We start from the raw sequence: 14378 nt of genomic DNA on the forward strand, positions 1-14378 counted from the left end.
ACCTTGCTATCATTTCCGATTGGGGCAAAAGTAACCTTGTGTCCTTCAATGCCTCAAAAACTCAATTTCTCCACCTATCAACTCGACACAATCTTCCAAACACCTATCCCCTATTCTTCGACAACACTCAGCTGTCACCGTCTTCAACACTAAACATCCTCGGTCTATCCTTAACTCAAAATCTCAACTGGAAACTTCACATCTCCTCACTCGCTAAATCAGCTTCCTCGGGGTTGCGCGTCCTGTATCGTCTCCGCCAGTTCTTCTCCCCCGCGCAGTTGCTATCCATATACAGGGGCCTTGTCCACCCTTGTATGGAGTATGCATCTCACGTGTGGGGAGGCTCCACTCACACAGCTCTTCTGGACAGAGTGGAGTCTAAGGCTCTTCGTCTCATCAGCTCTCCTCCTCATACTGATAGTCTTCTACCTCTTAAATTCCGCCGCGATGTTGCCTCTCTTTCTATCTTTTATCGATATTTCCACGCTGACTGCTCTTCTGAACTTGCTAACTGCATGCCTCTCTCCCCTCCCGCAGCCCCGCTGCACACGACTTTTTACTTATGCTCATCCCTATACTGTCCAAACCCCTTATGCAAGAGTTAACCAGCATCCTCACTCTGTCATCCCTCACGCTGGTAAACTCTGGAACAATCTTCCTTCATCTGTATTTCCTCCTGCCTACGACCTGAACTCTTTCAAAAGGAGGGTATCAGGACACCTCTCCTCCCGAAATTGACCTTTCTTTCGGCCGCCTCTTTTGATTCTTTTTTGGGAGCAGCGAGTAGCGGGGTTTTTTTTTTTTTTTTTCTATTTTTTTTGTGCCCCTGAGCTGTCTCCTTTGTTGTAAAAAAAAAAAAAGTGTTGGTAGCCCCAGCTCCCCCAATCCAGTCTCGTATGACAGACTTGATAGTTCTGGTACTGTACCATCTTAGTTGCTATTTTTTTTAATCCTTTCAAGTTTCCTTATGTCCTTTTTCTTGTGGGGTGACCAAACTAATGATGTATACTCTAACTTTGGTCTAATCAATATTGTTATTATTTTCTTCATCATGTCCCCATCCAGGTAGTGAAATGCCACACTAATAGAGATAGAAACGGAGGAGGAAGGAAGTGAAGAGGATGAATCACATAAAAGAAACAGGTTAAACTATTGGAAGGCAGACGTGGAAATATTATGGAGAGCTGGACTGGGAGGAGCTAATGGGAACAAGTGAAGTGCAAGAAAAGTATGATATTTTCATGGAGGCGTATAAAACAGGGGTTAAGAAGTTTGTACCAGAATACAGACCTAAAGAAAAGGGAAAAAAGGACTGGTTTAATGCAAGGTGTGCTAAGGCAAAAGAAAAAAGAGACAAAGCATGGAAAAGATTAAAAAGAAATAAAAACCAAAGGAATAAAGAAGATTTTAAGGTAGCGAGAAATGAATACATGAAAATAAGGAACGAAGAAGAAAAGGGATATGAAAATGATATTGTGGAAAAGTGCAAAGAACAACCTAAACTATTTTATAGATTCATAAATGGTAAGATTAAACCAAGAGAAGCAATTGAAAGACTGAGCGATGGGAATGTGACAATCGATGAACCTAAAGACATGGCGGAGCTACTAAACAAAAAGTTCCAGCAACTTTTTACTAATGAATCAATATTTAATGAGCCACAAGAAAACAAGATAAATGTTCATATGGAAGAAGTTACAGTAAATAAAGAGGAGATGTATGAATTGTTGGGGGAGCTGGAAGAGAGAAAAGCTGTAGGACTGGATGGAGTCTCAGGGTATATATCGAAAGAATGCAGAAATGAGCTGATTAAGCTGATATATGACATCATTAAATGCTGCTCAGTAACAACTGGTACAGTGCCTAAGGAGTGGCGGAGGGCCGAAGTGGTCCCCATATACAAAAATGGAAGGAAGGAAGAACCCCTGAACTACAGACCCGTATCACTGACCAGTGTAGTATGTAAAATATGTGAGAAGGTGATAAAGAAACAATGGATGCAGTTTTGAGAGGAGCAGAATTTAATCACAAGTAAACAGTATGGATTTAGAAAAGGGCGCTCATGTGTGACAAACTTACGTAGCTTTTACTCAAGAGTGACAGGTAAAATACAGGAAAGGGACGGATGGGTTGATTGTGCTTACTAGACCAGAAGAAGGCATTTGACAAAGTTCCATGTACAAGACTGCTATGGAAACTAGAAACTAAAGGAGGATTGAAAAGGAAAATGAAGAACTGGATGGAAAGCTACCTAAGGGGAAGAGAGATGAGAACAGTGGTTAAGGACATAAAATCGGAATGGAAAACTGTAGAGAGTGGAGTGCCTCAGGGATCGGTACTGGCACCAATACTTTTCCTAGTATATATTAATGACATGCCAGAGGGAGTAAATAGTTATATGAGCCTGTTTGCAGATGATGCAAAGCTGCTAAGACATATAAGAAACAGTAAAGACTGTGAAATTCTGCAAGAAAACCTAAACAAGATTTGGAAGTGGAGTATGAAATGGGAGATGAAATTTAATGTGAAGAAGTGTCATGTTATGGAAATGGGAAAAAGTGAAGGAAGACCAAAATGGACATAGAAAATGGGAGATGGTGAGACATTAAAGGAAGTACACGAAGAGAGAGACATAGGAGTAATAATACAAGATAACAAACAGCCAGAGAGCAGGGTTGGCCGATTTAAATCATTATGATTTAAATCAGTGATTTAAATCAAGATTTAAATTGAATGATTTTTTTTTTAAATCATTGATTTAAATCATTGATTTAAATCAATGATTTAAATTAAAAAATGAAATCAAAGGGTTTTACTTGTAATGACCTGTACTTATTTCTGAGGAGGAGAATATTGAAGCACTTCCTTTTACAATACAGTATAACAAAAAATTCCACATGCTATTAAAATAAAGGAAATCAAAGAGGTTTACTTATAATGAACTGTACTTATTTCCTGAAGTAATGAATTTAAAAAAGAAAATTATTATGGCCTGTATTTAAAACAAAAGCACATAAAATAATGATACACTTCTTTGAAAGTAGTTCATAAAAATTCTTTGAAATTGAAATTCAAAATCTTTAAAAAATAAGGATTTTAATTCTTATGACAATAAATTTGGTTCTTTTCAGTCTTGCTACTATTCCTTGTAACTCCAGTTTACACTGTTTGCATATAGCTCTCCATGCTTTCCCAGACTTTGAAGGAATTCTGTTAAATGTTCCCACACTGGATCACTCCCTACCAGATACATTAATCCTTGTGGTCAATGACATCTCTACGCTCTTGCAGTTAGCTCAGGAATGAGTGGCTGGCCTGTAACACCTAAACAGTCAAACTACTACACAGTGGCACAAGTCCGGCTATGTCCTAACATGATGTAAGAGGAACAGGACAGAGCCTGAGAGAAATTATGCAATCCTGGTCAGTGGCTACTGGGCTGCTTGACAGGTTCGAACACGTAACAAAGTGAGAGGTGATGCAACATGATGTAAAAACACTCCAAAATGTGTTTTAAACTAATGTATAGAATATATAAATAGTTTTCCAAATATTTTTATGCTGATTGATAAAAAAAAATTTAAAAATCTGATTTAAATAAAAAAAATTCAGATTTTTTTTATTTAAAAAAAAAAAATCAAAAAAATCACCAACCCTGCCAGAGAGTCATGTTAATCAGATATTCGGTGATACGTATAACATGGTGAGAAATATAGGAATAGCATTCCACTACATGGATAAGGAAATGATGAAAAAAATAATTACCACTATGATTAGACCAAAGGTGGAATATGCAGAGGCAGTGTGGTCTCCCCATTAGAAGAAACACATAAAGAAACAAGAAAGAATACAAAGTTTGGCAACAAAAATGGTTCCAGTGCTGGAGGGATTGACATACGAGGAAAGACTAAAGGAAATGGACTTACCAACACTGGAACAAAGAAGAGAAAGGGTAGACCTAATACAAATCTACAAATTATTGAGCAAAATGGAAGAAGTAGACAACGAGGAGTTACTACTAAAAGAAGAAATTACCACCAGGAACACAAGAGGACATAGTAAAAAATTGAGGAAGGGAAGATGCTTGAGAGACATAAAGAAATATAGCTTCCCGCAAAGAAATATAGAGGTGCGGAACAGACTAAGTGAGGACGTAGTATCGGCGAGGAGTGTGCAAAGCTTTAAGAAAAAGTTGGATAAATATAGATACGGAGATGGGACCACACGAGCGTAAAGCCCAGGCCCTGTAAAACTACAACTAGGTACAACTAGATAAATACACCAACACAACCCTCTACACAACGACCAGGCCGGCATTTGCCTCCCGCTGTCATCTTGGCAAAACTTGTTAGCTCAATTTTGTAACACTGCACAACACTGCATAGTTAAAGGATCAACCAAATACAGGCTGGGGTAAGGCAAGTGCATGAAGACAGAACAGAGGCAGGGTAGGTGGTGTGGGTTCAGTGCTCCATCCGTGGCAGGACATTTGAATATTTTATTTTATTTTCTATGTAAAGTTCGACTTTTGACTGGGCTGTCAGTCTCAAATCCCATTGTAACTCAAGGACTACCTGTATTTTGCAATTTAAATATGTACTAATACAATACTTACCTATCATAAGGTATTTGACTTTCAAAAGTAAAGTGAAGCCCTTAACCTGGTAGCAGCGACGGGCCAAATTTGTGGCTTTACCGTGTAGCAGCGACAGGCCAAATTTGTGCCATGATTTAAACCCCCCAAAATAGATGATACATAAACTGATCATAAATGCTTTGATATATATCATGAAAGGGATTGTGTGATTGATGATTTTTTCTCATTTTTCTCGCTTAGAGGGACCATTAAGAAACATGATCCCCGCTGCTAGTGGGTTAAAAAAAATCATTTAGTTCATTCATTCTTATTAATTATTGAATGTAGGTAAGACAACTGTACATAGCTTTATAGTAAACAGGGATTCTGTGTCATAAATCAAAAACTAAAGCTTTCATTTTTTTACTATTCAAATGGTGGCTCCCCTGACATAACTGCTCTTTGATCATACAGAAGAAGATGGGAGGCTGTTGGAGCAGAGCCTGACAGAGGTGCAGGCACAGTGTCAGAGTGCTGTGGAGGCTGCCCTCTCCACCATCATGGCACCTGTGTCTTCCCAGCTGGCTACTCTGCCAGAGCTGCCTGCTTGGACATCTCGACCAGGAACCTCAGCACAGCTCTCATCTTCCTTCTCACCACAGGAGTACATTACACAGGTACATAGGGATTTGTAATGTTGAATTATAGCCTTTTCTGTTTAGGTAATTAGGGATTTGTAATGTTGAATAATAGCCTTTTCTGTTTAGTTGGATCCATTAGGGTGCGGCCACACTGCACGCGGTTTGCTGGGAGGGTAGAGGGTAGCGGGATGCCTAGCAGGTCAGAGGCAAGAACAAACACATGCTATCTAATAGGAGTGGCCATACAGGACGCGGGTAGCGGGTAAGCTTGGAGAAAACCTGCTACCCGCGTCTGGTATGGCCACTCGTATTAGATAACATGTGTTTGTTCTTGCCTCTGACCCACTAGGCATCCCACTACCCTCTACCCTCCCAGCAAACTGCGTGCAGTGTGGCCGTACCATTAGGTAGGGTAGGCGGTGGCTGAGTGGTAGCGTGCTGGGCCCACATTCACCACGTGATGGACGACGCGAGTTCGAATCCCCACGCTGCCACCTCGGATTTTTCTGTCACCGCCGAGTGGCTTAAAACTACCCACATGCTGTCCTGAAGACCACCCATCGACCTGGACTCTAGAGGAAACCGTCCGAGTGAATCAAGAACGAGTTCCGGGAGACAACATGAGCCAAGAGAAGATGGCGCCACTATAAACACTTGCCTGCGCAATGACGGGCTGGGGCTGAACACCATCCAGGCCCCTCAAGCAAGCCTACCAGCGCAATAGGCGGTGGTCATCTTGTCACTTATTTCTGCTATTAATCATATTTTAACTATACTTGGGATCCTCTGGCAGTGTCAGATGGCCCCAAACAGTAAGTGCTGCTGTCTATATTGTAATTTAGATATGAGCTGAAAACTGCAAAAAATAGGTTAAAAGTGGTGTGTTGGTAAGTGAGGAAAAAAATCAGTTTCTACAACTTGGCACTGCAAGAGGTAGTCCTTTGTGTAGGTCAAACAGTGGCTGTTCACAAATACAGTTGCGTACAAAAATGTAGGCAGCTGTCCTTGTCGTATATATAGGTTGGCTATTAGGGCTTTACAAAGCTCCGTGTCTGTCTATCATGTTTGTTTACAACGAACAGCGGATTCAGGCATTCCATTTACCCTCACAGACCCAAACCCAATTCTCAGTTTAACCCAAACCTGGGTTTGAAGTTTGTGTCAAAGTGGATGAGCCTGTAAATGCACCATAGGTCATAATATTGTGCTGATTTTCTACACCAAGCAAGGGCTTGAGAGCTTTACTTGGGGCTAGAAAAACAGTTACATCAGTTGAAGAGACTTTTTAGTGAAATAGATCATTCAGTGTCATTCGCAAATACTTTTTTCTTTAAACCCCTTCGGCACTGCTCCACTTTCCAGCGCTCCACTCCCCCATACCGCTCCCCACCTGGCCGCATTCACCCTCCCCCCCGGCGTTTTACACAACAGTTCCACCCATAAAACTTCCCTTCTCTTCATAGTTTTTGTTCATATTTTTATGGAAAAACACAGTGTACACATAAATGAATATATATGAACACATTGGTAATAATAATAATAATAATAATAATAATAATAATAATAATAATAATAGTAAACTCACCAAAAATATGTCTTCTGCGTCCACAATAACCCATTTACTTTTTGCTTTCCTGTTGCTGTAAAATATTCAGTTGCCTGGGCATTCATCCACTCACAAAGTTTATCAATTACTTTATCATAAAAAAAAGCAAAAAGCTTCATGTGGGCAGGTAAACTGGGGCCTGTGAGCTGATATACCCGTGCCCGTGTCACTGAACAAAGGGAGTGGGTCTGGGCGGGCGTCAGCAAATGGGTCAGACATGAACCGCCACCCTTGGTCAACAATAGGTTCAGTGTCATCCAATAACTCATCTTCACTGTCGTCTTGAACGGCACTATCGCCACTCACATAACTTTCGTCGCTCTGTTCCTCATCAGAGCTACCTGGCAGGTACTCTGACCCCGACTCAAAAAGCTCATCACTCGACATGACGCCGTGACATGCACAAAAATCCGTCCCATAACCGAATCAAATATGGCTAGGGGTGGGGAGCACAAAAACACTGTAATCCTGCTTGTATGGATGCCTGAGACAAACTGAGGAGTGAGGGGTGTATCGTGCTGTGAGTGGGCTTCAATGCTGTGACGTTGCCCCGCGTAATTGGCATCCGAGACTCTGATTGGGTCCCGGGATTGTGGGCAGAGCTTCAGCCATCCCCAGCACACAAACCCTGTCCATAAAAACCTCCCAGTGCCTCCATACCGCTTTCATTTCAGTGCCATTATATAGGTCTCAAAACTTCTCACAGGTTGTGTAAAACAATTGGAAACATTTTTGTGAATTTTTCTTTTTGCTTAAAACATACTGGCTCTGGCTCTGCTCCCCCTTGAAAAAATTCCCGCTAACACTCCTGAATGCAAAACTGTACTTGTCTTACTAACTTTCAGATTGGGCAGTACCTTATGACTTTACCACAACATCTCGAACCTCTCTTAGTAAACCACAGTCCTGCCCTTAACAGAGCTCTGCAAGAAGCCAACACTGCCTCTGCCTCTAGGTAAGTGTTTTCTCCTGAAAGAAAATTTTGGGGACTAGTAGCTTGTCATCAGAATATAAAGCTAATCGGTACGTTTGTGATACCTTAACTCCTGTAACTGACCCCCCTTTTGGCCACCTCTTAGAATTCTTTACAGGAGCAGCAAGTAGCAGGCTTTTTTTTATTATTGTTTCCTTTTTTGTGCCCTTGTGCTGTCTCCTTTGCTGTAAAAAAAAAATAAAAAATAAATAAATAAAAAAACTTCATAGTAATTACAGGTCAGGTCACGAATGCCTCTCATCAAATCGTCTCGGGTGATGAATTGTGTCTCAAGCTACAAACATGCAAGCCACAAATATGCAAGGGGTGACAAGCCGGGAGTATTTGCAGGAGAGCATCAGTTACTATGTAGCTTTCGCTAAATACACAATATGGAAGGGGACTTTGTGGTGATATAAGAGTAACGGACATAACCTTCTTCTTAAGGCTTTATTAAGCAGAACAGACGAGTGTGTACAGGAGGCGAGGCAAGTGTAGTCTGAGCCACGGGGAGAAGAACTGGCAGGAGGAAACGTAGGCAACGAAACAGTGAACCTGAATTGACTCCAGTAGTTATTTGTTCACCTTTAGATTGTTGAGAATCTAGTAGACTAATATATAACAGACTCTCCTTCCAAACAGTAACATATCTTCCCTTTCCCTTCCTCACCACCCTCCCGAGTTTCACGCTTGCTTTGTTCCGCAGGTATAGTGCTAAACTAGCGGATCATGAAGCTTGGGGCATTGAAAACACTGGAAAAGCACTTACTTGTTCTGGCCCGTGGAGAAGATGACTTTTTTTTCCCACTTTACTCCCTTGTTATCTCAAAACACGTACTGTGTAAAAAGGAAGAAAATGTGAGGAGAGAATGGGTCGATTTGAAGCTGCAGCTGAATGTGGCTCGCTGCCTGACGATTGGCTGACAGTTCTGAAAACACGCTTGTGATTCGCCGAGTATGATGACGTCAGCGACAGCGCTCATCTAATCAGCGGCCTCTAACTTTGACGAAATGAAAGCTTTGTGAATCTGAAGTCGACGTTGATAGTTAAATCATGTTTGTAGCTTTTACTGCGGCCCATTAGCGTGCATCTCTGTGAACCTTGCCCCAACACGGTCACCCAACTGCTAGTTTCTCGGGAATTTTGTAGAGATATTCAAAGTCGGCAGCATTTCACGGGAAACTCATCAATATTCTAGTCAGAAACTCAGTCACCAGCATTTTGGTTATTTTCTCGTGAGATCAGTAAGTTGTGGTCACAAGAAGAAGAAGAGCGTATCAGCTGATTGGTTCAGTAGCTATCCGCGTGTTTATTCCAGTTCCACAATGAGTTCCACGAAGCTAGATAAGCTTGGAGTAACCAGGTCGAGCAGGTCTTGGACTTGAGTCTTGTCCAAGCGTAGCCACTGCCTCATCATTTCTGGGTCCCCACTGCTAAGTTCTCGTGGCATTTAATGGTAGCAAGCTGTAACACACTCTCCCTTTGTCTCCGAGCTAACCACTCACGAACCAACAAATTCTTTCTCTTCTTTTTTCTTTTTCTTAAGCAAAATCTGCAACATCTGGATCCATTGTTTGCTTTGCTTTTCAGCTGATATATCCGAGAATGCAACAGTCCTTTGTGTGACCAAACTTGAGGATAAATTCAAGGCAGAAAATTGTCGGGAGATAATTTTGGTGGAAAATTCCCAAGAAATTAGCTTGTGTGACCATGCCTTTAACCCCTTGACTATGACCGCGCGAAAACGGCGCCCTGCCCGTATCCAGGCTGGCCACGCGCGCCAAATTTCAAACATCACTTCTAATTATAACAAGTTTTCAGCCATAATCTCAACATAATCATCATGTATGATATATAACTACATGCAAAATTAAATGGTGCACATAGAGAAACATAAATTATTTGATAATTTTGAGATGTTAGCATAAATATACAGAAATTTGTGAGAGATTAGCATCTCTCTCTCTCGCTGCTGTGACTGAACAACAACTACTACTACCCAACACTCTGCTCTGCTAAGTGTTATTTCTGATACATTACATTCCATCACCCTCACCCTAACACACTAGCTTTCCCTTTCTGTACTAACCCCATACATCTCACAACATCACAGTGGTGCACGCAAGCTCCTTCTAAACGTTCTTCACGTTTCCGGGCCACCAGACGACACCCTGCCCACCGGCTGTATTCCCCTGGGACCCTTCGTTTCACCTGGGACCCTTGTTCCAATACGCTTTGCGAAAGGATCAGCCAATATGCCCTCAAATTTGAAACGTTGTTTTAATTGTGGCCTTCGCCAAGCTCCGCAGTACTTTAGGACAAGTAACGGGGCAAGCGAGACTTGCCGTTTCTGCGTCAAGGCAGGGCATGATGAAAGAAAAATCAAGCACCTGGAATCCACGATCCACTCGTTAACACGGGACATGAAATATTTGGTGGAGCGAGTCACAGTATGTCGCAGGTGTTCCTGCTCATCTACTTGCGAGGGTACCTCACCCCCCCTTCCTTTCACCCCTGCTTCTCCCCATACAGCAGCAGACCACACCTCCCTTCTCCTGCCTGCCTGCCCCTCCTCACTAGTGCCTTCTCCCTTCACTTCTCCCTCCTGCATCTCCCTCTTCCCCTCCACTCCTTCAGCCGCTTCTCTCCTCTCCTCCCCTCTCCCCTCTCCTCACCCGCTATCTCCCCTCTCCTCACCCGCCATACTTCCCTTCCCTTTTGCCGCTGCGGACTCTCATTCATCACCCCCCTCTCCCCTTTCCTCCACCTCTTCCCTCCCTTCCGTCTCTTCCTGCTCTTCCTCGCATTCTTTCTCCTTGTCCTCCACCACATCACCTCCCCCCTCCTCTTCTACCGCTACCTCCCCCGCCTCCTCCTCCTCCTCCTCCTCTTCCTACTCCTCCTCCCCTGCCTCCCTCCCTGTCCCCTCCTCCCCCCCTCTTTCCCCTCCTCCCCCTCCTCCCCCACCACCTCCTCCTCCACCTCCTCTCCCCCTTCCCCTTCAACCTTATCCTCCTCCTCTCTCTCCTCCCACTCATCGTCCTCCTCCTCCTCCTCCTCCTCTTCTTCCCCCTCCTCCTCTCCCTCCCCTGTTGCTGCCCCTCCCTCTCCTCCTGTAGCGGCTTCCCTTCCATCTATTGACACAGTTTCTAAGAGGAAAGTCCTGGTGGTTGGGGACAGTCAAGTCAGGTTCATTGACAGGTACTTTTGTTCAAGGGATAAGGAAAATAGGCTTCGAGTGTGCTCTCCTGGGGCAGACATACAGCACGTATCTGACAGGATGGAGGAAATTTTAGCAGGGGAGGGGACACAGCCTATCGTCTTCTGCAGTTTCGGTGGTAATGACATCGGTAGAGTGGGTAGTGAAGAGATATTTTGGCGCTTCAGGGAATCGTTCACTAAAGTGAGAGACTTCGAGCGGGGTGCCGGCCGTTTGTGGTGTTTTGCCGAGGAGGGGGGTAGGTGAGGGATGGCTTTCCAGAGCCTTAGCAGTAAACAGCAGGCTGGCGACCCACTATAAGCGAAATGGTTGTCTTTTCCTGGATAATTGGGACCTCTTCTACGATAAGGCACCTTGTATGCCAAGGATGGCGTGCACCTGTCACTCCAGGGGGTGGAGGTTCTAGCAGACTCCCTCAAGCGATCACTGAGCACCCTACAGGATTTTTTAGAGTAGGCGAGGGGGGAGGGCCTGTCATCAGTGGCTATGCATCGCAGACTGGGACTAGGGGGCGCAGGAGTTATCGAAAGGATATAAGAAAGGATGGGCTAACGGCTCATTACACCAACAGTAGGAGTCTCAGGAACAAGATAGATCTACTGAGGGGGAAAGCATGTATCGAGAAATTCGACATTATAGCTATCACGGAAACGTGGGTGGATACTGCAAACAAAAACTTCATGTCGGAGTATGAAATAGATGGTTATCAGATGTTTCACAAAGATAGATAGGGAAGAAGGGGAGGGGGGGTGGCACTTTATGTTAAAGACACACTTAAATGTTCCGCTAACAACTCTGTACAAACAAATGGCGACTCAGAATCAGTTTGGGTGGACGTCCACAAAGGGAAAAACAAACAAACTCTAGGGGTTCTTTACAGGCCACCCAACCTTAACAGGCAGGACACTGATATATTACTGCAAGAGGTAGGCAGGGCGAGCAGGAGCAAAAATGTCTGCATAATGGGGATTTTAATTATAGGAATATAGACTGGGAAGGCATGGTGGGTGATCTAGAATCTAGGGATTTTCTGAAAGTAATATATGATAATTTTCTCAAGCAGACAGTAACTGTGCCCACCAGGGGTAACAACATTCTAGACTTGGTCTTAACTAACACCGAGAATATGATCAGCGAGCTAGATGTTGGGAGAGAATTAGGTGGCAGTGATCACAAAGAAATTAGGTTTAAATTAGACTGGGCGGTGACCCATGAACTCAACCCTGTGTTGGTGCCTGACTTTAGAAGAGATGATTATGAAGGGCTCAGAAGACACCTTGAGGAGGTAAATTGGGGAACCCTAGGGCTGGATGAGGGCCAGATCTCAGGGCTGGAACCAGAAAGACAGGGGAACCATGTAGAAATGACCTACAATAATTTAGTTAGAGTAATTGCAGAGGGTCAGAGACCTTACCAAGCACGTAGGAAGGAAAATAACGACCCCAAATGGATGACCTGCAGACTCAAGCATGAAATTGGCTTGAAGAGAGGAATTTATAGGAAAATAAAGAATGGAAAAATCCACCTCAGGAGTAGGTATGTTAAGCTAGCCAGGTCGGTGAAGAACACCCGCCTTGCAAAAAGAAATTATGAGATTAGGGTAGCCAACAAGGCCAAGGGCTTCTTCAAATTGTACAGAATGAAAACAAGGGACAGAATTGGACCGTTGAAAACAAACACGGGCGAGCTCGTTGAGAATGGAGAAGATATGAGTCAAATGATGAATGACTATTTCCTCTCAGTTTTCACACAGGAAAATCTAACAACCATTCCAGAGAGAGTTCAGGTATATGAGGGCGAAGAAAATGACAAGTTGAGGGATGTGATCATCACTAGGCAAGTAGTCCAGGATGAGATTGGTAGGTTGAAGAAAAACAAATCACCGGGCTCAGAGTGCAAGGAGGTCCTCAGTGGCCCGCTTACCGATATCTTTAAGATGTCGGTAAATTCTGGGTATGTGCCCAGCCAATGGAAAGTAGCTAATGTGACGTTGATTTTCAAAAAGGGAGATAAGTCAGCCACCTCAAATTATTGCCCAATTAGCTTAACATCAGTTGTAGGAAAGATGTTGGAGTCAATTATAGCCGGGAGCATTCGGGACCATCTAGAAAAGCATAATTTAATTCATGATTCACAGCATGGGTTCACAAAGGGTAGGTCTTGCTTTACTAACTTGTTTTCCTTCTACACTAAAGTAATCAAGGCAGTTGACCGATATGAAAACTATGACATATTATACCTAGATTTCAGTAAAGCGTTCGACAAAGTCCCTCATCACCAGCTATTACTAAGATTACAGGCTCACGGTGTAGACGGGAAAGTTTTGAACTGGATCAGGGCGTGGCTCAGTGGTAGGAAGCAGAGAGTGCAAATCAATGGTAAAAAATCTGAATGGGGCAGTGTTACGAGTGGAGTCCCTCAAGGGTCGGTGCTGGGTCCTCTGCTTTTTATTATATGCATCAATGACTTGGACACAGGAATTAGTAGTGATGTCAGTAAGTTCGCAGATGATACCAAGATCGGTAGAGTAATCCAATCAAACAGGGACGCTACCGTTCTCCAGGATGAGCTTGACAGACTATATGATTGGGCGGGTAAGTGGCAGAGGGAATTCAATGTCGGGAAGTGTAGCATTTTGAGTGTAGGTAGAAATAACCCCTCACACAATTACTCCTTAAATGACACTCCTCTAAGCTGGTCTGGGCGTGAGAGAGACTAGGAGTCCTAGTGAGCGCTGACCTCCGTCCTAGGGCTCAATGCATTCAGGCTAAAAATCGGGCCATCAGAGTACTTGGTTTCATCTCAAGGAGTGTAAGCAATAGGAGCACTGAAGTCGTCCTCAAACTTTACTTAGCACTAATTAGACCTCATCTCGATTATGCAGTTCAGTTCAGGTCCCCCTACTATAGAATGGATATCAAGATGTTAAAATCTGTACAGAGGAGGATGACAAAGATGATTCAGGGGGTGAGAAACTTGCCTTATGAAGACAAGCTGAAGCAGTTAAATCTACACTCTCTAGAAAGGCGAAGGTTGCGAGGAGACTTGATCGAAGTCTATAAATGGATGAAGGGCTTTAATAAAGGGGATGTCAATAAGATTTTGAGAGTAAAAGAGCCAGGTAGGATGCATGGCAATAGTTTTAAGTTCAGACGAATTCAGATTCAACAAAGACATAGGCAAAAATTGGTTCACCAATAGAGTGGTGGACGAATGGAACAGGCTTGGGAGCCATGTTGTGGGTGCCAATACCGTAGATACATTCAAGAAGAGGTTAGATAAAGCCATGGATGGTGAGGTAAGGTGGGGTTGAGTGTACAGGAGCTGCCTTGTATAGGCCAACCGGCCTCCTGCAGACTCC

At 43.4% G+C, this 14378-nt stretch overlaps 1 protein-coding gene across 3 annotated transcripts in view; it reads left to right on the forward strand.

Annotated features, from left to right (window-relative positions):
• The window catches only part of LOC127005781 (conserved oligomeric Golgi complex subunit 7-like), a 119793-nt gene that overhangs the window by 92177 nt on the left and 13238 nt on the right, over nucleotides 1-14378 (forward strand). For all 3 annotated transcript variants that reach the window (XM_050874883.1, XM_050874880.1, XM_050874881.1), the window contains 2 exons: nucleotides 5051-5253; nucleotides 7669-7778. In XM_050874883.1, coding sequence (XP_050730840.1) covers nucleotides 5051-5253; nucleotides 7669-7778 — 313 coding nt within the window. The remainder of the gene's footprint in view (nucleotides 1-5050; nucleotides 5254-7668; nucleotides 7779-14378) is intronic.

This window comes from Eriocheir sinensis, chromosome 31, assembly GCF_024679095.1.
Source record: "Eriocheir sinensis breed Jianghai 21 chromosome 31, ASM2467909v1, whole genome shotgun sequence".
Classification (NCBI taxonomy): Eukaryota; Metazoa; Arthropoda; class Malacostraca; order Decapoda; family Varunidae; genus Eriocheir; species Eriocheir sinensis.